Source organism: Festucalex cinctus, chromosome 3 (genome assembly GCF_051991245.1).
Source record: "Festucalex cinctus isolate MCC-2025b chromosome 3, RoL_Fcin_1.0, whole genome shotgun sequence".
Classification (NCBI taxonomy): domain Eukaryota; kingdom Metazoa; phylum Chordata; class Actinopteri; order Syngnathiformes; family Syngnathidae; genus Festucalex; species Festucalex cinctus.
The window spans coordinates 27,613,509-27,641,498 of record NC_135413.1 but is presented as its reverse complement, the minus strand read 5'-3'; the positions used below and the strand labels follow the sequence as shown (position 1 = coordinate 27,641,498).

Sequence of the window (27,990 nt, the reverse complement as noted above, 5' to 3'; positions counted from 1 at the left end):
AAAAAATTCTAAATGCATATTTTAGCACAGACTTATTAATTCCTTTTGTGCATCGGCAAGTACATATGTTATTTATTATATATTTTTTTGCTGCAATTTTGCTTCTGTTTTGATATTAATTATAAATTCTGAGTCATTTAAAATGTGTATTATATTTATTAGGTATCAGTATCCGGCTAATACTAGCCTTATTTCAAAGTATCGGGTACTTCTGAAGGATGGTGATACCAGACAATGATACTTAAGATGAAAACAAACAAAAATCTAACATTGAGTTAAGTCCTCTTACATATACATGTAAATATTTACATATCAGATTTATTAGTGTGTATATGTACTAATGTTTTGAAAAGAAAAAAACATAAAACAAGAAGGAATCAACAAAAATATTTGTAATACATTTAAAAAAAACAGCCCTTGATCATGATCAAGATGGCGGTACTTAACAGATTGACATGTCAAGTCATTACATGTTTTATTTTTTTGTTTTCTTCCTCAGTTTAATTAGTGAGAACCACAACATGCATCATAATTAAGCACAAATCAAGACATGCACTTTGGGAATACTCTGTAGAGGTTTATCAGGCCAAATGCCATCAACAGCCATTAAGCATCAAGTAAAGCATCATTTTTTACCACTGATAAAAGTGTACATGCAGTCTTGCCGAGAAGATGCTTGTGCGGCTAGCAGCAGCTTTTCCAAATCATGTCATCAAGAGGCAGAATGCTGCGATAATGAGTTTTAATGACATACATAAAGACTCTGCAGTTGTCTTTACAAAGGAACAGTGGAATTATACTGTTGTGAAATAAGTACCTGCATGTGCATCCATCTCACGACTGGTCCTTGAGGATTCACTGGTGCATCAATGATACAGTACCTGCCTGAGCCAAGATACTCAAAATGGATGTGAGGTGAGAAGTGACAGTGGGGGCAAGAAACGGGATGACTGGCTAAAAAAAAAAAACAAGTACAAGTAACATTTGTGAGGTCCACTGTGGCTATTTATAAAACTGCTTACATGTGCATTCAAATCAATTCTGTTGCTAGAGCTTGAATTGTTAATCGTACCGTATATTTACATACCTCTCCATGGGCTCACATCATTCGCAGTCCATAAACAATGACTTCATTTGCCCATTAGCTGCATTTCCATTCCCATTTTTTCCTTTATATATATATTTTTTTACATTTCCTTACAGTGTTGGGTGTATCTAAAAGAATATTCTGAGCGATTATCCTGTTGTGTTGGGTGTGTTCAAAATGATTTTCTTTTTTCCTTTCCTAATGTGCTTGTAAAACTGTCCGGCCAACAATCACAAATGTTAACTTGATTCAACATATACAATCGCAAATCCCTGTACGAGTGAACAAAAACAAGATATCCAATAAGATACCAGAGAAGCAAGCTTTCTATATTTCTTCTATGGACGTTTCTGCAGTTTAGATCCCCTGTGGCACCATACTGCCTCTCATAGGTCAATCTTGGTACTACGACAGACAGCTGACTTGATGGAGGAGACTCGCGCTTGCCATTGAAAATATTTGTGTGGTTGCTCGAGTCCACTACACACTATAAGAGTAGTTAGTTAGCGCACACCTTTCACTTAGCCAATTTTTTTTCTCCTCATGGTCTCATATTAGGAAAAAAAAAAACGGTTGAGATTTCAAAACTTGGTAAAAACATTGTTTAAAACGACTCTTTAAAGGCATGGTCTTCCATTTTCACTCAGGAAAATGCACTTTATATATACAGGATTTTTACCCATGAATTCCTTCTCAATCTACACCTCTGGGCTTCTGTTAATGTGTGGTGGTGATTTTTTTTCCTAAAACCCCCGGCCTGTAGTTTGTTTTGTCTTGTTTTGTCGTGTCGCAGATGGGGCCGGGCTAATTTGTCGGCTGCATGTTACTCACGCGGCAACTTGACAGCACACACCCATTATTTTATTTATTATTTTCACTCACTCACGTTTTTTTTTTCCCCACTCACACAAGTTGCCGCAGGATATATCCTGTATTTATATAGTGCATTTTCCTGAATGAAAACGTAAGACCGTGCCTTTAAATGAGGCAGCCGTTAAAAAGTGTTTACTGACGTTAAAACAATCTGGAAACTTGAGTTAAGTTTCCATTTGTTTGAATTGATTTTTTTTTTTTTTTAACAGCATCAAGGAAAACGAAAAACAACCAAGTCAATACACGTAGACACGATACGCATGCGGGGATGCTGCACATGGGATGCGGTGTGCATTTCTGCTCACCCTAAGACGTCATAAACAAAACATGAGGCTCCGGTTCCAAGCATCGTGGAAGAAGGAAAGGAAGTCTCCATGTGTTGAGGTAAAATTTGTTTTTTTTTGTTTTTTTTTATGTTGCTTTGCTGTGGCTAAAACTTAGGGGAGTTCGAGGACAAAAAATGATACATGTCCGCCCTGGTCCTGACCCATTCTGACAACCTCTGCATGGACCCTTTCTCTCTGGTGAGGATGCGAGCCGCCTTCTTCAACTTCTCCTCGTTTCTCTCCAGGTAGCGGAAGCCCTCGGCCTGCAGCAAGGCCAGCTTCTCCTGGCGGTTGTCGTCGATGGAGATGTCCTCGCTCACGTACGGGTTGAAGCGGAAGTACGAGTCGGCGGGCAGGAAGCTGTCCAGCATGGCGTGGACCTCTGGAGAGTCAAGGAATTACACTTAATAGTCTTTAAAACTATATTTGACTCAAATATTGAGTATTTATTTTAGTTTCAGGTGTTCATTTGACGGGACCTTTGGGGGGAAAAAAAAAAAGAAAAAAAAAAAAGAAAAGTCAAATATTGTCGTTTCACCAGTACCACCAGAGAGGGGAGGGTGAGAAAAAAAAAAGAAAAAAAAAAGAAAAAAAAAAAGAGAGTTGATATGGGGGAAGCATTTAATAAAAGGGAAGTCAACCTTAAATATTTCTTGACAATAATGTTATATGTGACCTCATCAGTCTAAACATGACATTACGATTAATATTACATTTGTGGATTATGAGTTATACAACAAAATCCAACCGTTTTTAGCCATCTCAGGTGGCGGCCATTTTGCCACTTGCTGTCGAGTGATGATGACATCACGGTTGCTCAGGCAACGACCAATCACAGCTCACCTGGTTTCTGAACCTGAGCTGCGATTGGTTGTTACATGAGCAACCGTGATGTCATTTTCACTCCACGGCAAGTGACAAAATTGCCTCCTTTCTGATACTGATAAAAAAAAAAGGCTGGATTTTGCTGCGTAACTCATATTCCACGAATGCAATATTAAACAAAATACCATATTTAGACTAGTGGAGCTACATAAAACATATTGTTGTCAATAGATTTTTGGGGGGGTTGACTTCCTTAAGGGGATAAGGCCACTATTTAACTCATTTACTGCCACAAGTTATCAAAGAAAAACTTTGATATGACAGAGGCTGTGGTCATTGACGAAAATAGATACAATGCTTCCATCTGCTGGCCATAGTTTAGAGTGTTTTAGATTCCACAACCCATTGACCAGGCAGCGCTGCACTTAGACGTTGCACTGAGAATAAAGATTTAAAAAATTTTTGACGTTATTTAACGTTTATGGCAATATACGTCGTGATTTTACTGATCGTTATTTAACGTTTTTGGCGGTCAAAGAGTTAAGGATATATAGTAGCTTATAAAAATAAGTACATTCCTCACATTTTAAAAAATATTCTATCATATGTTTTTATATAAAAAAAAAAGCAGATGATGCAGACGAAAGGAAAAGACGAAAGGAAAAGACGAATGAAGAAGAAGAAGAATTGATTTATGATGCTGACCAAAATAAAATCACATCCTTGCATGTATTCACACTTGAGATTGTCGCCAAGTGTCATTTCTTCAGTGCTGCCCCATGACCAGCTACAATAAAGTGCTGTATTTGCAAAAATGTGAGGGGTGTACTCACTTTTGTATGTATGATGAAGACGTCGTATAGTATGGCTGTATGCTGTCAATGCTGAGCCAGCTCTCCATGTTGCAGAATAAACGCTCAAGGCAACAACAAGTCAAACTGTCTGTTAGGGCTACTTTCAGCTGCCAGACGTTTAAGAAAACAACTTGATGAAAAATTCACACAAACAAACAGCAGGGGAGAATACATAAGCTATATTTTTCCCCCACAACGGTTCAAAAGTTGAAACATTCTGTTTAAACTAATGGCTTGTGAAAGTGAGGTAGAAAAAAAATATATGTTTTTATACTGTCCATATGATTTGTTTGCACTCTCAGTAATAAATCTTGAACTATTTTGATTGTTCCCTGTCCTGATTATTATTTTGTATCAAAGACAGAAATGTAACAATTTAAAAAGATGGGCATCTGAAAGTGGTGGGAGGTAGATCACCTTTCAGGAATGTTTTTAAAAAATCAAAAAAGAACTTTTTAATTTTGCAAACTCCTTAACAAAAAGATGGCCAGGTCAAATAAACACGTGTCACTGCACTACTGTGAGTAACGTTATGCTGATTGAACTTTTGTCTTTTAACTCATTCACTCCCAGCCATTTTCACAGAAGCAATCCTGTTCGCTCCCGGCTGTTTGACTGGATTTTGACTGATTTTGCAAGGCCCACAGAATATCGTGTTCTATTGCTATAAAAAAAATAAAAAAAAGTATGTTTCTATCTCTTTACGTTTTGCAGCAATTAGCATTAGAAGAGAGCTAAGTTTCATCAGTTTTCACAAATTATTTAAAATTCCAAGTAATTTAGCTTTTTTTCTAGATGGCCCTGGTTGATCTCCTTTGCTCTGCTGCCACCTGCTGGCCGTTTGTGTAATAACTACCATTTCTGCAACCGTTCTTTGCAATTGAGAGGCTGCATTAAAGCCTTCTGTATGCTCTAGCATAAAAAAAAAACATTAAAAAAAAAAAAAGAAAGCATAACAAAAACGTATAAATACGTCTTTGGGACACTTAAAACTTAAAAAAAAAACATTTACACATTATTGGGAGCAAATGAGTTAAGCTTTGAGTGTTTTTCCAAATCAAATTATTGACTTTGAAGGAGAGCAGATGAGATTGAGTTGGAGGGTACATCTATTTTTTAATGCTCTGTCTGACATACGTTTAAATTGTTCAAGGATGAATTTAAAACTACTGCTTACGAAAGACATTGGTGACGGTAATTTGTGTTGAGTGCCAAGTTTGAAGTGAAATGTTTCAAAGGCAGGACTCAACCTCAATTTCAACAGATTGTTTAGCTTGCCAAGTGAAACCGACAGCTCTAAATCAGTCCTTTTCGGGGAGTTCAAGTGTGACATTTTGGCCATGGCACATTTGTTGCCGCAACGTCCTGTGGGCCTCGTCTACATCAAAACACTCTTAGATCAGTCCGCAGCGACACGCTGATACACAAACACCAAGTGGCGGGCTTGTGAACACTGCGACAAGCAAGAGGGCCGTAATAAACAAATGGTAATCCGCTGTTTTCACAATAAAGCCAAGCTGTGGAGAGTTTAATCCCAAATATACGAGGAAAAAGTATATAGAGTAGCAACATCTAGGTCATGCACCGACAACAGCGGGACCCGAGCCAAATTTAGGCACAGCAGTGAAGTCCATGTCCAGATGTGATAAAGAAGAGCGGGACGTCGGGGGAAAATGTGGGTGGTTGAAGAAGGACACACCAAGAGCAAAGTCATTACGCTGCTCACACTGGTGGCATCCAAAAGTGACACAAAATAAACCATACCTAACAGTTAATTTCATGAAAGACACAATCTTAGTATGATTCACCAGACTTGACAGGCATGCAGGCTGATAGGTGGTATATGAACCACATATTGCCGTTCCGTCAGTTTACTGCGGCTCAAAAGATCGGTTCTGCTTTACGGCTGGCTGTGTCAGCCTCACTTTTTATTTTTTTTTTAAATTGGGATTGATTTTGACCCAAATGTGCCAAAAAATGCAGACAAATAGAGGCAGGCGCTTTGCCGGCGCATGGAAGGACAGGATGCGCTCACTGTTTTTTTGTTTTACTTCATGTACACACTTGCATTATTCCTGCACCTTGTGCTTCATGACATGTGCTGCATGTTCGGGTGGATTGATTTTGAGGCAAAAATCAGTGGAAACATTGGGAGCATTCCAAATAAGCTTCGTTAGTCACAACAGAGCATGACGCAATGCAAGACCTTACTGAGCTTACCCCCCCAACCGTCTACATTGGAACAAAAGGATGAAAACTCATGGGTGGTTTAACTTTGCGACACAGAACGTAAGCAAGACTTCTTTCAAACTACAAAGAAGACACAAAGAAGAAGACTTTCACAACTATTGGAAGTGACTCAATATACTTGAGTAATATTCCCCCCACAGAGGATAATGAAAACATGCCTGGGTATTAGTAGTTGTATTGTCTCCTTACATGCGTCGATGCACCCTGTTGCCTATTGGTTAGCCTGTCTATGGTGGTTTGCATTGTGTTAGCATTAAGCTAGCAGAAAGCAAAGTTGTGGATTTTGTTTTCACTACACAAAGTGGAATTCTCACTGCCCAAACAGCACTCATACTGCAATATTTTTTTGCAAGTCAAAGCAAAAATAAATAAATAAATAAATAAAAATTTGTCAGACGACAGCTCGTATCACATAACATGCATCTCATCTTCATTTTGTTTTGGTTTAGCTGAAGGAAATTCTGAGTTCAGCCAGTTGTTAATGTTAACTCGTCGGTCACAAGAATAATTTAATTTACAGATCTCCAACAATGTTACTGGGCAATCTTTCAAAATATATTTTTCAGTCTATATTGTCAGAATACATTGTTTGTATGAAATGTATGCATTGACACGTTTGGAATAAATTATCACATGACCAGAGCTGTTTACTTCCTGGTTGCACCTTGAGAAGAAAATGGCTTCCTCAACTCGTCCCAACATACATTATCACGTATGTGTCCTTTTTTTTTTTTTTTTTTTAATTGTTATTGATTACTAGAAAGGGCTATCAATGACACCTGATTTTGATTTTTATATATCTGGGAAAAATTTGGGATTAAATGGGTTCATAATTTGCTCTAGAGAGTTACAGAACATGTTTAATGAATCGTTTGTTATTCTGTCGTATATTGTCAACTAACATTTGGCAATTAGCATGTCAACTGCATAGCCATTATAACCAAAATAGGCGTTATGAAGCATTGGACCCAATGGTACCATACAGATTGAACAAAAGGGGTCCTAGGACAGACCCTTGAGGGACACCACGTCATGGCAATTCGATCAGATTCAAAACTAAGTAGGATCTGAACCATTTAATCCCACCCACATTTCCATCCAGTGTGGTCAACAGTATATGACGATCAATTGTATCAAATGCTGCACTGTTGACAATAAGACTAGCAATTCAATCTGATCTCATTTAGTACTTTCATAAGAGCTGTTTCCGTACTGTGATGAGGTCGGAAATCTGACTGAAAGTTTATCAAAGCACCTCCAAACTGGTACCTAATTAAACAGATGCCACTATTCAAAGAATTTCAAGTCAACGTATCAGAACCATCACTTACCCTCAGTGTCTGTGGCGCTGCTGATGACATTGTTGATTTTGGTTTTGAGGCTTGTATATGTGCCGCTGTTGCTTTTGCCCGCCGCTTCCAAGCGGCCCGTGCCGACTGACACCACGCACTCCAAGGGCGTGTTGGGCCACAGGCACTTGCACTCGTGGATGGCCAGCGCTGTGGGGTTGTTTATGAGCAAACCGCCATCCTGCACATACAAAAAAAAACAAAAAAAAAACAACAAAAAAACGAGACGCTTGATGATGATGGTCACACTCACAGATTTCAGTGAGCTTTAGACACATTTCATGGATTATTATTTTTTTTTTGGAGTCAAATGGATTACATTTTTGAGGACCATCTGAGCAAACGAAAAGATCAATGCGCCTCCAGAGCAGTTTGCAAGATGACAGAGCACACAATGAAATAGTTGTTTTCTTTTTTCCACCCCCTGTGCTCACAGTTCCTCTCAGCCTTGTTTTGAAATCGAACAACCGCCCAGGAGTGCTCTCGCTTTGAATCCATAGTCTACCTAAGGCTATGGGGGGTGTAACTGGAGAGACGACAGAGATTGATGAATAGGCATGAGGCTGCAGGGCTGCAGGGTTGGCAGCGGGATCAAACACACAGGGGCCAGTCCTCATTAAAGAGGCCAGGCTGGGGGTGGGAGCCGTAGGGCCCCTTCCAAGTGTCTCGGGAGGGACACCGGAGGGGGTGGATGAGCGCTTGTTTATGAGACTGTGGTGTTTAATCGCAAGTTAATGCTCGTGTTATTGCTGGTTAATGCAATAGTAATGCGAGTTTGGGTCTGTCAGAGCAGACGGAGTCACACTTCTAGTGGGGGTTTGGTGCACCCTAGTTCCATTTAGACTACGGCAAACGTCCACTGATCATCAGGGTCCTTGGAGATGACAAGTAGCACTTGAAGTGGCCGCAAGCATCTATCTAAAGTCCCATCGAGTCCAACATTGTGATGACATTTAAGATGTAAAACATGGAAGAACTGCCAAGGATGCAATTTGACCAAAGTGGCTTTTTTTACGCGCCATTTTTTGGTTGCTGGCACACCAAGACATTAATCCCAAACAAGAGAGAAAATGTATTGGACTTCCTCCAATTGAAGACTTAACAGGAATCCAGCGGGAAACAAAAACTCTGCAGTTTTTCTTATCACTCACTCCACTGTGTCCATTTTGTGAACTCTGCGGTTTTAAATGGGAAGTCAACCCCCCCAAAAAATTTCTTTCCAATAATATGTTCTATGCTGTCCCACTAGTCTAAATAAATACAGTATTCTGGTTAATATCGCATTAGTGGAATATGAATTAAAAAGCAAAATCCAGTATTTTTTTCCACTATCAAAAGGCGGCCATTTTGCCACTTGCCTTGACTTGAAAATGACATCACAGTTGCTCAGGTCTCAGGTAAGAACCAATCATAGCTCAGCTTCAGAAAACAGGTGAGCTGTGATTGGTTGTTGACTGAGCCCTGAGCAACTGTGATGTCATCATCAGTCGACAGCAAGTGGCAAAATGGCCGCCCCCCCCGAAATGGATAAAAAGGGCTGGATTTTGCTGCAATACTCATATTCCACATATGTAATATTAATTAGAATGTCATGTTTAGACTAGTGAGATCACATATGACATATTATTGTCAAGAAATGTTTCAGGTTGACTTCCTCGTTAACGGGACTCAGAATCAGTCAGAATCCAGCAGGAAACAACAACTGCAGTTTTTTTTGTTTTTTTTTTATCCCTCGCTCCACTGTGTCCACTTTGTGAACTCAGCGGCCTTAACTGTGACACCTCAGTTATGGGTTCTTTGTGCTGGTGGCTCGGTTTCACCCGCACATTGGCCGAGGACAATTAGATCATTAGAGGCAGATTCCTCCTGTGAGCACGATGTTGAAAAGCTACACTATGTGGCCCCATTTCAGGGCACCTGCTCGGCAAAGTGAGTCGAGGGCCTTTAAGAAAGTTTGGAAAAAGTTTCATATTTTCCTCTTGTGGACTTACTTTTCAGTGTATGGTGCTCATAACTTTTTCGGAGGAATCGCTCATTTTAGAGAGCCTACCAAATGTTTTTCCTTCAGCTGTCACTAGAAAACAACCCACCTCGCATAAGGAGGTACCAGGCTGAAACGGTAATGAGAACAGGCTGGCAGATGTTGCGAGTATAACGCGATGCGAGGTATGCACACTTACTTAAACGGTGTCCTGTTCAGGTTCAAACCAATTTAGGCCAAACTACAGATGGTCTTTTGCATTCAAAACAGCAACATTTAAGCAGTCTGTCAAACACAAAGCACAATATGAGGCAAATGTTTCACTTGATCATAATTTAGAGTGGTAATACGGCTGGTACTTGGAGTGAATCACATCAGGGGAGGATGCCTTGTGTCACCAGATGGATGTCCTTGGAGAGTGCGCACCTGTCAGCGACAGATCTTTTAAAGAGTGAGGTCTGAACGTCTGAATGGCAAGCCGCTTAATGATTTCCTGCCAATGTCGAATGTTGATCCTCCAGAGGATTAGCACACTCTGCCATGCCCGCCTTCGCCCTTCCGGGGCTGATCGCTGGCTCATAAACCAGATCATCATAAAGCAAATTTTCAACTAATTAGGCCTTCTTTCACCTAAGGGAATGTGGTTCACTTCTCCTGATTGACAATTAAGGTCTTAAAAGCGATTGCTCCAACAGCATGTTGTGAAATTAGACTTGCAGGAGAACATCAGCTGGCTTGAATAAACAAAATCGGAAATGTGCACTGCTGTTTGAAATGACTCATTTTCCATTAGCGTTTGTCAGCTTATCTCCGCTGTGCCACTTGAAGCCGCCCTACAGGGGGTGGTTGCTGATCTCAATAGAAAGGAGGCACTATCGTCGAGATCAGTAAAAGTCATTTCACGGCCGAGTGTACGTCAGACGCCATTAGCTGCAAGAGCTCAACTTTATTCTCTTCCTTAAGGGTGTGCATTTCGGTATCTCTCTGCCTCATGAACCTATGGCGCAGGCATCAGTCGTTAGTAATTGACCCAAACACAAAAACTCTCTTCACCTTGAATTCAGAAGGAGTTGTGTTCTTGTATTCCCCATCTCCATGCAGTTTAAGGAAATGTTTCTTTAGTTTTGCTAGTTGTGCTGGACGAGAATTGCCCAACTTGGCATTGAAAATCATGCAATTAGGACACAGACTCACTCAACTCTATATTTATAGCGCACTTTAAAACAACCACTGAATACAGGGAAGCAGATACAATGAAAACAGCAGAGGCTCCAGAATTGAACCCTGTGGAACACCATATGTTCCGTTATACAGGGTCAGGCGAAATGATCTGACACATTTGTAGGTTTGATAAAAGACAAAGTAAAGAAAAAAAAAAGAAGTGTTTTTATTTTCGAAAAGTACGTATAATGCCTTTTTTTTTTTTTTTTCATATAATGCCTTTTTGTTTTGTTCCTGTATAGTGCCATTATTTTTTGTTTCTTTTTCAGTTGATGCTATGAATTGGACTGGTGAACTTTCAGTGTGGAAACGTTTTAACAAAACAAACAAATCTATAACTGCAACACAACGAGCGTTCCCGTTTGCACTTCAAACTTGGTAGACATGATCCCGTACCAGCTCGTAACACGATCTTGTTATGGGTTAGCAGCTTCAGAGCTACTGGATCTGCATTGAAACGAAAACGACAGTGTGTAGATAATAACGGATCCCATTTGACTGATTCAATTTTCAAAAACGAATGAAACAGAATGGCATTATATGTACTTTTCGAAAATAAAAACACTTTTTTGTTTCTTTACTTTGTCTTTTATTCAACCTACAAATGTGTCAGATCATTTTGCCTGACCCTATATATGTGAATTTATATTACACACTTTCGTCCTACCACTTTTTTCGTAACGCCAAACGTATCATGTTAAATACAAGACATTTTGAGCCATCTATTTCATGAGTATAATATTTTTTCCCATTAAAACCCTGCTGTATATAAGCTGACACCAGCATTGCACCATTAGAGGGCAGTATCACACAGCTGATGGCTTTTCCAGCGACCTTACAAGATCGCCCCAACTGAGAAAGGGGAGACACCTATTCCTATTACTATTGGGAAATGTTCTTTCTGATTTTTGTAAATACTAATATGTTTGATATGTCTGTTTATTATATTTTTGACATGTACAAATTTGAAGCATTGTGAACGGATATATCAAATGTGACACAAATCAAAAGTCATATAAGGAAGTTGATTTTAAAAATAATAATAATTGTTTGCTCAAAAGGACCAAGAAATTCTCTATTTACAAAGAATCAGAGCTTTCTCTCAGGTTTTATAGGGTTAAGATCCACTGTTCTAACAAGGTCTTACACCTTTGCAACGCTACTCAGTCAGTTATTTACATTCAGAATTTCCCACTTTCAGGGATCAATAAACAAAGTATATGATAAATGAGGTGAGCCTACGACATATATCTGGTGTGGTATTCAAATCACAGCTGTAGTCATTACAAATTGCCTTGGGCCATGTTGTCAAAGCAGAACTGGGGCACTGATTTAAAAGCAGGCTCTGCCAACCCGACTCTCCCTCATACGCCAAGGATGCATTCACGAGTCCTGAATACACGATTATGCCTGTCGAGATGGTCATTCAATACATGAAAGAAGGAAATCACGCTGGAAGCAGAAAATCACTTTGCTTATTAAAATCCGTTCTGTTTGTGCCAAATAGAGCATTCTCCATTTCGTCGGGGAAGTAAATCATTGGTTCATTGGACTAACATAAGCTGCCAAGACAGCATCCAAATTGCATAATGGTCACCCCGGTTAGCGGGAAGGATGAGCGTGACAATATTGTCAGTGTTGGAAGTGTCACTTAAGAGTGGCAGTCAGTCCGGGTCAGAGGTCTTCATGGCAAATTATGCGATTACGCTGAACAGTTCTCCTCCTTCCCTTTTGGATCTCACGGGGCCCGAAAGGTCACAGTGAGGTTCAATTGAGCTCCCCCGGCTGACAAAAGAGGCGGGACTCATCTGTGTTGAGGAGGACCGATGCCTCAGGCAGGGAAAGCATTTGAGATTTACTGTCTATGGTTGTCTTTTCCCACACAAATACACGACCACACATGTGCAGCCGGTATTGCCGCAATGAATCACACGGCCATGCAACCGCTGAGATTGAATTGCGATATAGAAGTGCACACATCCACCGTGATTAGATTTACTCAAACTAGATTCCCTTGAGGTGTTATGTACATATTAGTTGACTTCACACCACTAAACATCACTTTGATTTCCACCGTCTGCTGGGTCATCTCCTGGGCAATTTCACTCTAATTTCCCTGCTGCAAGCAAGATGAGGCTGAAAACGCACTTGCATATTAATACGAATGAATGCAAGGTGTGATTTCATGGTTTATTCAATGGAGTATTTCCTGGGGCTGGGGTAGCTGTCTGCAAGCTGCAGCTCTAGAGCCACATATGACCATTTAGGTCCACTCGTGTGGCTCGTAGAGCTTATTTAAAAAATAAATAAATAAATAAAAATAAAAAAATAAAAAAAGTAGAAATTCTCTCTTTTTATTTATAGTTTTGTTTTTTAGATCAAATATTCTTCAACTGAATTAGTGATTTAGAATTTAAAAAAAAATGAACAAAATATTTTAAAATGTCAGTCCAAATTTACGTTGCCAGAAAGACAAAATGGAGATGAAAAAGTTTGAAATATTCCCTAAAAATGTCCAAAAAGTGATCATAAAATGTCCAAAAAGGAAGAAAAACAAACAAAAATAAAAATAAAATAAAATAAATAAAAATACTATTAAATGCCCATGAAAGAGCCAAAAATGTCATAGAATTAACTCTGACCACCAGACGTTTAATAACGATTAGTAAAATCACAATGTATGCCACCATAAACGTTAAATGACGTCAACTATATATTTTTTTGTTTTTTTAAATCAATGGGAAGTGCGTGCAACGTCTAAGTGTAGCGCTGCGTGGTCAATGGGTTGTGGAATCAAGAACACTCACTAACTATGGCCAGCAGATGGCAGCATTGTATCTCTTTTCAATGGGCTGGCATTGAAAATTACAATGAAACACGATGAAATCTGATGGAAACTGATTAAATAGAACATTTTCAAGGATGACATGAATGATCAAAGCCTTTGTCATATTAAAGTTGGGTTTTTTTTGATAACGTGAGGCAGTAAAAGAGTTAATAAGAAAGGCAGAAAAGAAAATGTCCAAAAAGTAACCATAAAGCATCCAAAAACAAGCAAAATCCGAAAAATTACCATAAAATGTACACAAATTTGCCAAAAATGTGACAAAATTGTTTGCAAAAAAGGCAGAAGAAAATGTTAAAAAAAAAACAAACAAAAAAATGCCATAAAATGTCTAAAAAAAATGGAGAGGCAGAAAATTGCCATATGTCCATAAAATTGACAAAATATGCAAAAAAAAAATCCTTGTAAAAAAGGCAGAAATAATTCAAAAAATAGCCATAAAATGTCCCCAAAAAATTGACTGTATGTCCATAAAAATTGCCAAAAATTTCAGAATTTGACGAAAAGGAGGCAGAAAAGTCTAAATGTATGGAAAAACTGTGACAAAATTACCACAAAAAAAGAAGAAAATAAAAAAACGGAAGACGAAAGGTAGAAGAAAATGAATCCCAAAGTATTGGATGCTGCAAGTTTTTTTGTTATGGTGCAGCTCTATATCTCTTGGGCCCTCAGTACATTAGACTAACACTAACACACTGTTTCGTTCATCACAATGTTCAAATGTCTTGCGGCTCCAGACAGATTTTAGATTTTTATTTTATTTTATTTATTTGGCTCTTTGACAGTACAGGCTGCTGACTCCTCGGCTAGGGCAATGAATATGAATATAAATATGAATATGATGAACAAGGAGCACAATCCTCAGGTGGCAATGAAAAAGGCAAGCCTGAACTCTATCACAATCTATGGATGTGCTCGCAGCAGGTTTTAACGCCAGAAGAGCTAGTCTGGATAAGATTTAGCCTTGTGAATCCCTTCTGTCACCTCTTAAAATTCACGCTTCTTCTCCATCAAAAGATTTCGTTTAGTTTTCTCTTTGGAAACTTCTCTTAGAGTGGCCTTGATTTTAGTGCCACTGACTCATGATCTATAGCCCATTCATTAATGAAAGCACTGATGTGATTCACTACACCTCTCAGACTTCCTGCAGAGCAGGGTGCCCCAGTTGGCGCTCTCGGGTGCCCACACTAACGGTGGTGGTGGTCCAACAAACCCAATTCCACCCCATTAATAAGGACAGCAGAGGTGGGCACAAAACTACACGCCCATTCCACCCGCATCGCCTGGGGAGATACCATGGCAACTAGGCCCTCCTCGTCATTCCATACGGGCCTTCGCATCCATTGTGAAACGTTTCAAGTCATTTAAGACTGTGTCATTTAGTGCCGGGATAACTCTGAAAGCTTTAATGCGGAACATGCGCCCTGTTCTTTGCTTCATCCTCTTGTTTCCACACAGTCGCCATGTAGCAAGTGTGAGGCAGAGATATCAACGAACAAAAGCTTTTCTAAAAAAAAAAAATCACAATACTTAGTTCTAAATTCTTCATTTTTAAATCTTAAATTCTGGAAGAAATGGATTTCCAAAAATTTGACCTGCAGATCACATCACCAATCAATCACACATTCCTAACTAGAGCATCGCTGGAAAAATACCCGCAGTCTTTCGCCAATTGGTGTGGCAACCCTTTTGACCAAACAAAAGGGGGGATTGTTTGGCTCCTGAATGAAGTGGACAACTTCGTAGGCGTGGGTGGAAAACAGTGAGATGACTCTCTTGTCAGATGGGAATCCTGACATCAGATAGATGGCATGCCATGCTCACATTTCAGTCGCATAAGTGGCATAGATTCCGGCCAGTGTGACTCATTTGTGACCAAAACTTGACCACATGTCTTTTGGGCTTGTCAGATTAAAAGAAGATAAATTCGGTGCAATACTTGTCGATTAATCGATTAATTTTGACGGCTCTGGGTGTTGGCTATTTAAATAACATGACAGATTACCAAAGTGTGAACCTAGTAAACATGGGAATGCGACACGGTTCCGTGTTGTGCTCTGTAACTCAATTTGGAATCCTGCAATCCCGTGTTCACATTTCGGAAGCAGTCAAATGAAGTGAGAACCTTAAGATCCTTAAACCTTCAGAGGAGATGCTTGACCCAGAAGTGGGGTCTTGCACCTTGAGATCCTTAAACTTTGAGATGCTTGCTTGAACTTGAAGCAAGGTCTTCCACTTAGAGGATCACTCACAAGCTCCCCATCTAAAATTGCTTTTGGCATGCGGGTGTCATTCTTACAACATAAGTCTAGCCCAGCGGAGATGTTGTGAGGGCAATATCAAGTACTCTCAAACTCAACGTCGTCTTTCCAGATCATGTTCGTAATTCTTCACCGATAGCAAAAAGTCAAACATGTTGAGCAACTGTGTTATTGCCTCTGGTAGATAGGGTCAGAACGGGGGATTGTGCTTAAGACGCAAAGAATAGGAAATCCAGCCTTCAAGCTGCAAGGAGAGCGTCTTGTTGTTCTAGACAAGCTCTTAAGGCAGACACAAGACCATTAGGAACTCGGACTGTACTTTGAGGTTGGAACAAGAATTTAGGGTTCCAAGTTGATAGCATAGTATGTGGTTTGTTTGTTTTTTCAGAAATTTTATGTATCAATAGTATTAGTGCTATGGGCATATGTAAATAATGCTGCTTTTCCATCGGTCCCGCACGTACCACACCACACCACACCACACCACACCGCAACCGCCGGTTTTCCATTACAACTGGCGCACGGCGGGAAGGGGGCGGCAACAATTAAGCCGTCCGAGCCAAGCTTGCACTCCAGCATTGCGTGCGCCAACATTGAACCCTATTTACAATTTAATATGGACCACCATTTATGAAATATTGCGATTCACGACCAGCTCGCGAAGCTATTTCTCAATGGAGACCTCTGCCGCTGGAGTTCTCATTCAAGTGAATGGGAACACACGACCAGCGAGCGCTGGCACTCGCGATGTTTTTTAAAACCACAAACATTACAAAACCATCCACAAGTACCTTTTAAATGGTAAATATAGTTCAGTGTTGTTGTAAACGTTATTATATATCCTGTATTTTTTTTACTTTGGCGCCTCTTCCTCTTCTCGCTGAAAACGAGGAAATGGGAGTGTGCCACAGCGTTGTTTGTGGCGTTGCTGTCGGCCAATCAGACGACAGGTGACATCACTGCCCCGCTAGTCCCCCGACGACCGGCGCAGCAGAACCCCTACCGAAAGGGTTCTAAACAGCGGTTACAGCGGAACGGCTCAGCCCCGAAAAAGCCCCATGGAGACACTAACATCCGGGAACAAAAATTGTCGCTCGGTGTGGAACCGGTATGGTGGAAAAGCGCCATAAATGAGTACTCGTACCGGTATTGGTCTGAATTTAATTTATTTTTTAAGTGGTATGGAACATCCCTACTATACACATACACGTTATACTACATGTATACAGTTTAAGCACTCCGTGTGTAAATATAACTTCCAAACGGGGATCAATTATAGGAACATGAAAACTATAGATGCCACAAAATGACGTGTGAAGTGGAGAGACTGAGCTAAATGTTGCATACATCCTGATTCCTCATGCAAAGCCAATAACACAAAAAAAAGACACGCAAAGTAGTGTCAGACCTAACGCGTTGAAAAATATCTGCTGAAGGTGTCTTTCTTGCACTACGACGTCCCCTCCTGCCAGCAAAGCAAGCGCGTGTGCAGGTAACCTTCCATAATGAGGCTGTTTGTCTTATTGTCCCAATGCGGCAGGTGAAGCAGTCAAACGGTCACGGTTGATGTGAGCAGCTCGGCTAATTTATGCGACCCGAAACACGGTAGAGGCAGTGGGGGGAGGAAGTTTTCCTCGACATAGGTGTGTTGACGTCAACCAGTCTCTTTCATTCTCTTCCCCCCATTCAGCGCCACAACTCACATTGCTTTCCAATTAAAAGCGAAGCGAGCGTGCCGCTGCTGGGATGTTGTTGCCTTTGATCCACCCATTTTATTTTCTGTGTACGGAACATCTGTGCAGTCAAAGTCAACCCAAGGAGGTGTTGACGTGTGACGCCATCAAAAAAGGAAAACTTCCAATTGAATGCACGAGTAGAACACAAAATTTTATGTCTTTTTTTTCCTACAGCGTTGGCACACTCTCCTAAGGTGTCTTACTCATGCAGTTTTAACTTTCCTGACTAAGCGTTTACTCAGAGTGTAAATGCGTAGAGTAGCGTTAGGTATTGATCAGTCAAATGGTTTTAATGTTATAGCTAATGCATAGCTCTTCATGGAGGATGGATTTAAGTGCATCTATGCCTCACTCCCCCGGCATAAGGAAAACAAACAATGACAGGTAGGAAATGTTCCTCCCTCCTGCGCAAAAGGCAAAGAGGTTCGCATCTATCAGCCTAGCTAGAATCATCTATTCTGACTAACCTGATGGAGATCACTCCCCAAGGGGAACTCCTGGAAATATCCGGGGGCCGCCGAGGTGGCGCGGATGGCTTGCCAGAGCTGGTGCTGACAGCCCCCCAGGTAATGGGAGCGCATGCCCGGCAGCAGGTTGTAGTTCCTGAACACGTAGGCCTTAAGAGGAGTGCCCCGGTTCACGATGGCACTCACAGCTGCCACCTACGGAGGGTGAATAAAATGGCATCATTGCAGTTTTGTTGCTCTCAAGTAGCACGATCAGACCATTTGGATAAAACTAAAATACATGTCGGATATGTTCCAATGCAGCATACATTTGCATATCAGATAAGTCTAGTCGAGTAATGTGGAGGTTAATTGATTTTAAATCAAATGAGTCAGACTAGTCCAGGGGTCCTCAACCTGCGGCTCTGGGGCCACACGTGGCTCTCATGTGGCTCCCTGTGCATCTCGAAAAAAAATTAATAGTAGAAATTCATATATATTTTTTTACATTATTATTTATTTTCTCAATGTACAATTAAATTTTTTTTTTTTTAAACTAAATTTTAAGTTGTCAGAAAAAGATGGAAGGAAGGTAGATGAAAAGTTTTTTTTGTTTTCTTTAATTACCTAAAAATGTCCAAAAACTAACCATAACATTTCAAAAAAAAAAAAAGACGAAAAGCAAAATATTTGCATAAAATGCCAATGAATTCCCAAAAATAAAGTCAGGGACTTGTTTTTTTTTTTTGTTTTTTTTTTAAACAAGGCAGAAAAGATAAACGTTAATAAAAATAACTAAAATGTCAACAAAAAAAGAATAAATCCTGAAAATTACCATAAAATGTCCACAAAACTGCCAAAAATGTCAGATATTTGTGAGCAGAAAGGCAGAAAAAATGTCCAAAAATAGCCACAAGATGACCCCAAACAGTAAATGTTCATAAAATTTCCTTGACAGAAAGGCAAAAAAACTCTAAACATGTTTGAAAAATCAAGTAAAAAAAAAAATCCATTAAAGCAAATAAATGTGTACATATTGGATGCTGCTGTGATGTTTTTGTTTTGCAGTGCAGCTCTAATTAAGACCCGCAGTACAATAAATGAACACTACTAACACATGGTTTTCTTCATCACAATCTGAAAAATGTTCTGCAGCCCCACATACATTTTTGCTGATTTCTTGGGTCCCAAACGGCTCTTTGGCAGGAAAGCTTGCTGACCCCTGGCCTAGGCCAACTAAATGCTATATAATGTTTAACATTTGTAATATTTATGTGTCATTGGTTCCTTCTGTGTTGTCACTGCCTCAGTGCAATTTCTCTCATCAGTGTAAACTCACACATATCAGATATAAGTCACTTGAAATGTGCCACAGTGGATAGAGGCATCAAATCGGAATTGTGCACTTAGACCTGCAGTGTAAATCCAGCCCAAGGCGTAGTGAGGCCTCATTTCCAGATGAGACTCATTCAAGGTGACAAGACTTTACATTTGATATAACATGGAATTAAATGCAATGTTTGCTACGCCGCTCTGTCTGCGCCACATGCCACATACAACAATGAAAGAAGGCGAGTTTCACAGATCTTGACAGAGATTTCGCCCATCTATAAAGGAGAGGAACTCACTTTGGGACATTCTGGGTTTCGAGAAGTCTCCACTAGGAGGTGTGAGCCCATTTTCTCTCTGCCAAAGGGGAAAGAGGAGTTAATTTTCTTGGACATTATTATGAACTGCTAACCAAAATGTTTGGCACCTAGGATGATTGTTTACACCTGAATTTTTCTTTACAAATGTCCGACTTCAGAGGCATTTGAATATAGACGTTCCAGTTTCATAAAAATGGCTAACAGGATGACTTACAAGACTCTTCTCCTTCTGCGGTCAACATTCAGAGCAGCACTTACTTCAACATGCTCTCCCAGGCTTCGCTGTCATAGAAAGCGTGACTCCAGCCCATCTTGACTGTGCCGACAATCACGTTCTGCTTGAAAACGTCCGAGCCCAACCTGCGGTAAAGATCATCACACTCGCTTGGCGGGAGCTGGAAAACACCCAGCATGAACCCCAGGATTGCACCTACAATATGAAAGGAGGTCAAAACAATTATTCTCCTCGCTGATGATCTATGGAAGCATAACAGTAGCCTAAGTGTGGAGAAGGGCATGATTAAAAAAAATTGTTTGATCAAAAAGAGGGCAGCTGTGGTCCAGATGGATATTTGGAGCTAGTGCAAGCTTGTGTTGGTGATTAAAGGCCAATCTGGAGGATAAATGGTGTGCTTCAAGATGCTGCAAAATAACACGGAAGCTGAGGATGAAGCACCCCCTTGTGGGCATTTTCATATGCTACTGTTATGTATCTCTAGGAATTGTTTACCTGGAAAGTCTGTGTTCCACTGGTCTAGGCAAGTACTGTATAATAATATGTGCTACAGTAGTACAGTAGTACACAAACACAACTCACCTGTGCTGACACCACAAATATAATCAAAGAGTTTGTAAATAGGTTTGCCGGTCAAGGCCTCCAACTTGTGCAAAGTCTGAAGGGCAAGAAGTCCCCTGTAAACAATGAAAAATAAAATAAAAAAAATATAAACTAACTAACAATGATAAACTACTGTATATGCTTAACTGTAAATATAACAACAGTCAGAGAGGTCACAGTTGCATACCAAACTCAGTTTCTCCACTGTGTTAGCCTCAAATAATTCCCTGTATATTCGAATAAATAAATGCCATACCTCTTAACGACATTGATATGCCTTAGTGGAGGCTTTATACGAGGAAATGTATACATTTGCTGTGAAAGCTCGACAAGATATGGAGCATTTTTGAATGGCTGTTAAATCTGCAACGCTGAAAAGCCTGCAATTCAAACTTACAGTCACAGCAAAACTAGTGGCCAATGGTTGGCCAATCCTGAAAACTCGCTGCAGAGCACCGCACACTGTGTGACAGTTCTGTCACAGTAGGTCTCGTTCATCCGTGCCATTTTGTGCGCTACTATTTGCAGAAGTAAGGATTTGTGGAAGCAAATACAATATTCTATGCAGTTGAGGCCAACATTTACTGCAATTAAATTTGATATACTTCATGTTTCTTCATTTGAATTAAATGTTGCTTTTTTGTTATGCTTGGCCTCTTATGAACAGCAGGATATTTCACTGTTAATATTTAAGAAATTTATTATTGATAGGTTACCAGTCATAAAATAACTCAAGTTGGCATATCAGAAACTATAGTCAAGAAAAAAAAATGGACATTTAAAAGATATGTATGCACATGAAAGACTAGAGAATTGATACCTTAACCCTCCCCCGTCTATGGACAGGATGCGTATGCCGCGGCCTTTGACAGGCTTATGGTAGCCCACCAGAGTAAGAGCTTCTCTGACCGCTTCCCTCAGTCCAGGGTCGCTGGCCTGTTGCAGACGCAGCAGGCAGGGGATTACTTTCTCCTGATGAACACAGAGAGAGACATTTTATGTGCTGACTCAGACAATTTGGATGCACAATATGGGTTGACGAGTTGCTGAGGTAAACACCGGGATCATCTTTATCCTTTTTATTCTACTGTCCAGCTTCTTTTACATTGAATCATGAGAAAAATTTGAGTTCCCAATCAGCGTTTAGTTTCAAAGCAACCACTTCTCGATCTGGGAGTCAAAAAGTCTTACTGCCCTTGTTCGCAGGAAATTTCTCAACTCTAGGTTGTGTTTCAGACTACTAATAAATATAGATCTTCAACAGAATACACACACTTGCAAAAACTGATGGGCATGTAGTCCCCCAAAATGTGATTAAATTTGTGTATATGTAATAGCACACAAAGCAATGCATGATCAAAAATGTCAGCATTTCTAAAGATGTGATTCTAAGTTTGCATCGGCACTGTTTTTGGTTAAATTAAATTGCGTAGGTGTACCTCATGTTATGGCAACGATAACATCATCCTACTGACCTTGACGGCAACCCCGCAGGTCTCGGGAAACTCCAGCAGGTGGTAGCTCAGGTCCTCCACCCTGCTGATGTAGACCCGAACGTCGGTGGCCCTGTGGAGCGCCTGGACCAGTGCACGGGTTCGATTGTCTACGCTCACCCTGGCGATGATCTGCGAGATGGAAAAATTATTTTCCTGAGCGTCACAATATTAAAGTATGTACATCTAGATAATATACTATAAATAAAAGTAATTTGGTTTATTTTGTATTTTATTTCTTTAAAGTTGTCCAAATCCTCAGAATTTAAAATTATCAGTCAGATTACTTTTCTGTAGTTCTCCTTGAAAACAGTCTGATTATCTGCTGACCCAAAATGAAATTTGCAGACAACTATTTTGTTTTTAATTTGGAAAACAACCATCAACATTTTTGTCTATTTTCTGAGATGTTATGGACCAAATCATTGTCAAATTAATTAATTAATAAAATAATGGTTAGTTGCCGCTCTATACTTTAGAATAAGATAACTCAAGTAAAAAACAAAACAAAAAAAGTACTGTACTTGAGCAAATACTCAATGAATAAACTATGTAACTGATGAGTAAATTCAGATTATTATTATTTTTTTTAGTTGGAGCACAAAAATGTCAAATTTAACGCAAGTGTCATGTTATTAGGTCACATGGCTCATGCAGTGCCTGAAGGATGTGATCGCACTTCAGATAAACACAGCCTAACTTTATATTGCCACATCATAAAGAGGCCCAGGCATATAAAGAAACTTACATGCCCGTCTAAAAATAAATTCACTCCTAAAATTCACACCACAAAAGCAATGTGGAGCTGCTGGACAATGTTGGGACAGTTAGTGTGTTCCTCCTGCTATGACTGGTATAGGACAACGGTAACAAAATTCTGTGAATTTTTAAAATTGGTAAATTTTTCATAGAAATGGGAAAAATATATTCTAGATTAATCTTGACGTAAACAACCAGATGGAGCGGCTTGAATAGGACTTTTTTGGAGGGTGCAGTTGCAGCACTTTTCATTCAACATTTTGAATGGGACTTTGTGGGTATTTTTGGATGCTGGGTGCATTTTTGAGTATTTTTACAAAGGGTTGGGTCAGGGCGGGGGGATGAGTACCAGTGTATTTAACTCAACATTAATGTTTTTGTTCGTCAAGATTAAGAATGGTTTTTCAATGAAATATTTTAACCATAATAAAGTTTTACTGACAAATAAATCTGCTGAAAGGACGTTTTTTAATGGTATTATTTTGCATGGACATTTTTTTTAATGACAAAACAACATTTATTTTTATGCTCGAATAGGTTTCATGTCCAATAAATTGACCTCTTTTTCTACTTAAACCCTATAAAAAAACTTTTTAAAGTTTCCAAACAGATTCCAAAATTCATTTCCCATAATAATTCATTGCAACGCTAAAACTAACCTTTACTAAAGCGATTTGTATACAAACATACCTTTTCCCTTTGGACCAGCAGTTTCCTGGCCTTCTCCTCTGCTGCTTTCTGCTCTGAACTGACAGCCTTCTCCACCTGCTTCACCGGCGCATCCTCCGGCTTCTTTACTTCATCCGTGGAACTTTTGGCCTCCCCGGTCCTGAACTTGGGGACCAAAGGTGCAATATAGCTGCCCACAAAAGCTTGCACAGTGGGAGCGGAATAGGACAGGTAGTGACCGAAACCCTTCTTGGGGGATGCGGGTGCAGCAGGAGGAATATGGTCTGGTTTATTGCACATGGGGTCACTTCTTTGTCGAGCCTGAGATGGGGTTTTAGATGCATCAACATGGTTTTCCACATCTTTTTTCTGTGTACTGCTGCCAAAGTAGGAATTGATGTGGTGAGCTAGGGAGTTGTAGGTTTCATCCAGGTTTACTGCAAATGTGCTGGGGTGAAAAAGCGCAGGGGGTTGTTTGGAAGACAAACTCCCACTCTCACCGTTTGACTGTTGAGGCTCGTCTGGCTTGACGGTAGAGGCGAGACGCCTCACATTTTTCTCCTTTACTTCCCGCGCAGTCACAACGGCAGCAGTGGCGCTCGCTTGCGAGGTGTTGCGAGGCTGCGAAGGTGAGGGAGCTGTGGCACCCGTGTCCAATCTAGCCACAGATGTCTGACTAGGACTAGATGATGTGCTCACCGGATGCTTGGGAGCAGCCGGAGAAGCCGGAGTGATTTCTACAACTTTCGATTCAGGACTTGACGCCACATTTTTGCCAACCTTATTTGTTTTGAGCCGGGCGATCTTGGAGAGGAGGTTTGTTTGCGTCACAGCTTTGGAAACTGTGTCCAACGTGTTTTTTACTCGAGACATGTGCTGACTGAGACCCGTGGACCAACGCGATGCTGAAGTGTTCAAACGCAATCCGCTGGTGTGGAGCCCGAGCTTCTGTCTCACCACCTGGTTAGTCCTGCAGAGCAGTACTTTCTGAGCCCGGAGCCGAGAGTGAAGGACGTACTTCTGGCTGAGGGGGATTGCCTTCTCGCAACGAGGATGCTGAACATGGAGTGAACAGTGCAAGGTACCTGAGAAGGGAAATGGTGAGGATGCTGATTTGCAAAGGCGCCATAAATAAAACGTTCTGTTTAGTTTACGCCAGGCATTGAGACACCACTTATGACTCATCCTTTTATGTGCCAAGGTTCAGTCCATCCAAAGGAACTTTAACTCTACTCTCCTTTTTCCTCCTCCATGAACCTGGTGATGATCAACACACAAATGGGAAGAAATAAAGAACATGACAATGAAACATTCAACTTACTTAAAAATTAATACATGCCTCACTATATACTGGAGCATACACATAAATAGTGACAAATGAACGAATGGTGGAAGTCAAAACAAATACAGTGAGAAAATAAAAATGTAGTTATGGTAAAATTGACATTGCCGCTAGCTAACAGGCTAGCAAACACATAGACGAAACACAATACACTATCGCAAAACATACCACAGATTTTATACCGTCGTTTCAAGGTGAGCCGCAACCTTTAAAATCCACCTTTTTAGCCGCCACCCATCTAAAACCGATTAAACGACAACATGCTGGCAATGTGTTTTCCACAGTAACATTACGTCGGCCAAAAAAGAAAAACAACAACCACGTGAGGAGTTAAAAGGCGTACTATTGGTTGGTTAGCGTTTGACCCACTAAAATCGGCAATGTTGATTGGCTGGTTGGAGGAGAGGCAAGTGTATTTATTTTAGCATATGTTTAGCACGCGCTACATTTTTATTATTTTGTTATATGGAACGAAGGTACGGGAAACTGACAGATAAACGATGTATTGATAAATAACAAAGATAAATGGTAGAATTGTGGACTTTTTGGCCTTAATCAGTCATTTAGAAATAAAATATTACAAAAAAAATCAACAAGTATCACACGGTGAAACTGTGGAAATAATGTGTATTATTATTATTATTATTATTATTATTATTATTATTATTATTATTATTATTATTATTATTATTAAACAATGATTATAATAAATTTAAAAACAAATTTAAAAATAGTGTATTTCCATCTTTTACCAAAGGATGGAGAGGCGTACAAACATGATCAGTTGTCATGCTTGCGGACAGCCACCGAAGAAGAAATGCACCCATGGCGGCAGCTCTTGTCGCTCACGTTTGAGGCTAACGACGTCAAGCTTTTCGTCAAATAAATAAGCTTCAAGTATATTACACGTCATGTTTAGCGTCGGTTAAACATTTTATGCAGTCCTGCGGCTTGGCTTGCTCTTGCACCTCATAAAAGGTGAGTGGGAGACGTGTATGAAACGTATTGGCAGACGTTTGACATTTCTAGTGCCCTTAGAACTACAAGTTTTCCTTGTCGGGTATACTCTGCTCATTGTTTTTATGTTTATTGTGCGGCACAGCTGAACCATGGCTAACGCTCAGTCTGCTCTGAAGATGGCCGTGTGCCTCCTCGTGATGGCAGAGCTGCTTCTTGCCAAGAAGGACTACTACGACATACTGGGAGTACCAAAAGACGCCACTGAGCGGCAGATCAAGAAAGCTTTTCACAGGCTCGCCATGAGATATCACCCTGATAAGAACAACAGCCCTGACGCTGAAGTGAGATTCAGGGAAATTGCAGAAGGTATAGTTGATTCATGCTAGCACCATCCAAACATTTTCTATAAGACTTTATTGGGGGCGAACTGAAGCCTATCTCCGTTCTCTTGAGGCCAAGTGGTGGAGTACACCCAGTACTAATTGCTGTTTAAATTAAACGTAGGGCACAAAAACATTATTAGAAGGAGAAGATGGGTAGATTAATGACAATTCTAGTTATTTGAATGCAGAAAGTTGATTGATCTGAGTTACAGGCAGCGACATGGACCAAATAAAACTCAGAAATGAAGGCACTGCTATAATCACATTTGTTCAGTTGTTATCTTTTTTTCTTTCTTTTTTTTTCCCGCAGCATATGAGACGTTATCTGACTCAACCAGAAGAAGAGAGTATGACCAGTTTGGTGGTGGCGCCTCTTATTTCACGGCAGGGACTCAACAAAGGCGGAGCGCGCACCAACCTTTCAGCTTTAATTTTGATGACATCTTCAAGGACTTTGACGTGTCCAACCACAACAACAGGCAAGCCCGGCACGGGCAACACTTTGATGAACGTTCCCAGAGGGAATCAGCCCACGGCCGACACAAAAGACACTTTCAAGGAGCCGGCGTCTTTGGCGACCTTTTCGACGACATCGAGAAGATGTTCGCCTTCCACAGGCACCCCACACAGACTGAAAGCGTGTACCACGCTACGTCCAAACAGCACTGTAGAACAGTGACGCAGCGCAGAGGGAATATGGTGACCACGTACACTGACTGCACTGCATCCTAGGATGCATTAGCCACCTTTCTCGTATACAATATATTTGTAATGATAAATCAGAAATATACATTTGAATGTGACTAGATTTTCTAGCAAGATATGAACTTAGCCTCACTTTGTTTGGAATGTACAATTTCAAAAAATCAAAAAGGTGATACGTACATGTTGAGCAGAAAATTTGCTAATTCCATGTCGCTTCTGAATCATGCCTTGTGTCCCTCACACGTCTTTCCTTTCGACAATTTTGCAAGCCTGAGTGTAACATTGAAAGCTGTAGACATTCGACTCCACCGTTGTCTATCAGGCCACCAAGTTTACAGTATTTTTCTAATTTTGATGTTGTTGCTTTGCATAACTTTACAATAACTTATTTGGATTGAGGGCAGTCTGTCACAAGTGCTTTGCACGTGTGCATTGCATTTACGTGGTTCTGAGTTTGAGTCTGTTACAACCTTCCTGTGTCAAGTTCCCATTTGTTCTTGTTCTTTGCAAGCTATCAATTAGGACTTGGTGTATTTTAACATTATGTCCACTTTATTTTCTCACATCAGTGTGTCAACCTTGATAACGCCTTCAAGTAATGTTTGCTTACCAACCATTTACAGTGTGTTTGTATTTCTGTTGGTGCTATTTATATAGTTTAAGAGCTACCATTGAAAATATTAAATGTTAATACTAAACAGATGTTTTTTTGTGATGGGTGGTTATAAAAAGGAAAAGGCACCTGTATTGCCAACCCCCCCCCCCCCCCCAACATGTTTAAAAAGCTTCAAGGTTATGTTTTTGAGACCTGAAATTTTTATTGAATGTATTTGACAAGAGTTTAAGCTGTAAATTGTGATCAAACTGTATAAAAGTTGTTTCGATATTGAAAATATGATTCCTCCAATGTAGTAGGAGCCCCCAGAATAGTATAGTTTTCCTAACATGTTACGTCATTGCTAGCTAGTGATATAACATGGTCAGTTTAGTTATGTGCAATGTTTATTTCTGTATTTGAAAGCTCCAATCCAAGCACTTAACCTTTTATATGAGTTTGTGGGTAGCTGCCTTTGGGTTTTAAAGACGTGTTATGACAAATAAAAAAGGTAATACCAGGTATCTCCTCTTATCTGGTGTA

General features: G+C 40.1%; 2 protein-coding genes across 6 annotated transcripts; one reads left to right on the top strand and one right to left on the bottom strand.

The window, feature by feature from the left end:
• Positions 1-136: 136 nt before the first annotated feature.
• Positions 137-25,718, bottom strand: LOC144016329 (calcium-independent phospholipase A2-gamma). Of its 5 annotated transcripts, none has more exons than XM_077517307.1 (10): positions 25,557-25,718; positions 23,484-24,719; positions 22,017-22,166; positions 21,362-21,513; positions 20,521-20,615; positions 19,962-20,133; positions 19,683-19,740; positions 18,076-18,270; positions 7,547-7,745; positions 137-2,668 (listed from the first exon to the last, which is right to left on the bottom strand). In XM_077517307.1, exons 2-10 carry the CDS (start codon positions 24,645-24,647, stop codon positions 2,391-2,393), a joined length of 2,463 nt encoding a protein of 820 aa, XP_077373433.1. In that variant the 5' UTR covers positions 24,648-24,719; positions 25,557-25,718; the 3' UTR covers positions 137-2,390. The 5 variants fall into 5 exon arrangements, with proteins under 5 accessions (XP_077373433.1, XP_077373431.1, XP_077373434.1 ...); XM_077517305.1 differs by lacking the exon at positions 25,557-25,718 and adding an exon at positions 24,973-25,115; XM_077517308.1 differs by lacking the exon at positions 25,557-25,718 and adding an exon at positions 24,973-25,115 and having other exon boundaries at positions 23,484-24,547.
• dnajb9a (DnaJ heat shock protein family (Hsp40) member B9a) lies at positions 25,594-27,552 on the top strand. The gene is made up of 3 exons (XM_077517310.1): positions 25,594-25,782; positions 25,907-26,130; positions 26,458-27,552. The coding sequence occupies exons 2-3, from the start codon at positions 25,914-25,916 to the stop codon at positions 26,877-26,879; spliced, it is 639 nt and encodes a 212-aa protein (XP_077373436.1). The 5' UTR covers positions 25,594-25,782; positions 25,907-25,913; the 3' UTR covers positions 26,880-27,552.
• The last annotated feature ends 438 nt before the right edge of the window (positions 27,553-27,990 follow it).

Excerpts from the sequence above, each read along its gene's own strand:
- LOC144016329 (XM_077517307.1), bottom strand. The coding sequence starts at position 24,647 with ATGAGTCATAAGTGGTGTCTCAATGCCTGGCGTAAACTAAACAGAACG. Across the intron at positions 20,134-20,520 it reads TATTTGTGGTGTCAGCACAG|GTGCAATCCTGGGGTTCATG; the intron begins GTGAGTTGTGTT and ends TTCATATTGTAG. Across the intron at positions 2,669-7,546 it reads CAGCGCCACAGACACTGAGG|AGGTCCACGCCATGCTGGAC; the intron begins GTAAGTGATGGT and ends TTGACTCTCCAG.
- dnajb9a (XM_077517310.1), top strand. The coding sequence starts at position 25,914 with ATGGCTAACGCTCAGTCTGCTCTGAAGATGGCCGTGTGCCTCCTCGTG. Across the intron at positions 26,131-26,457 it reads ATTCAGGGAAATTGCAGAAG|CATATGAGACGTTATCTGAC; the intron begins GTATAGTTGATT and ends TTTTTCCCGCAG.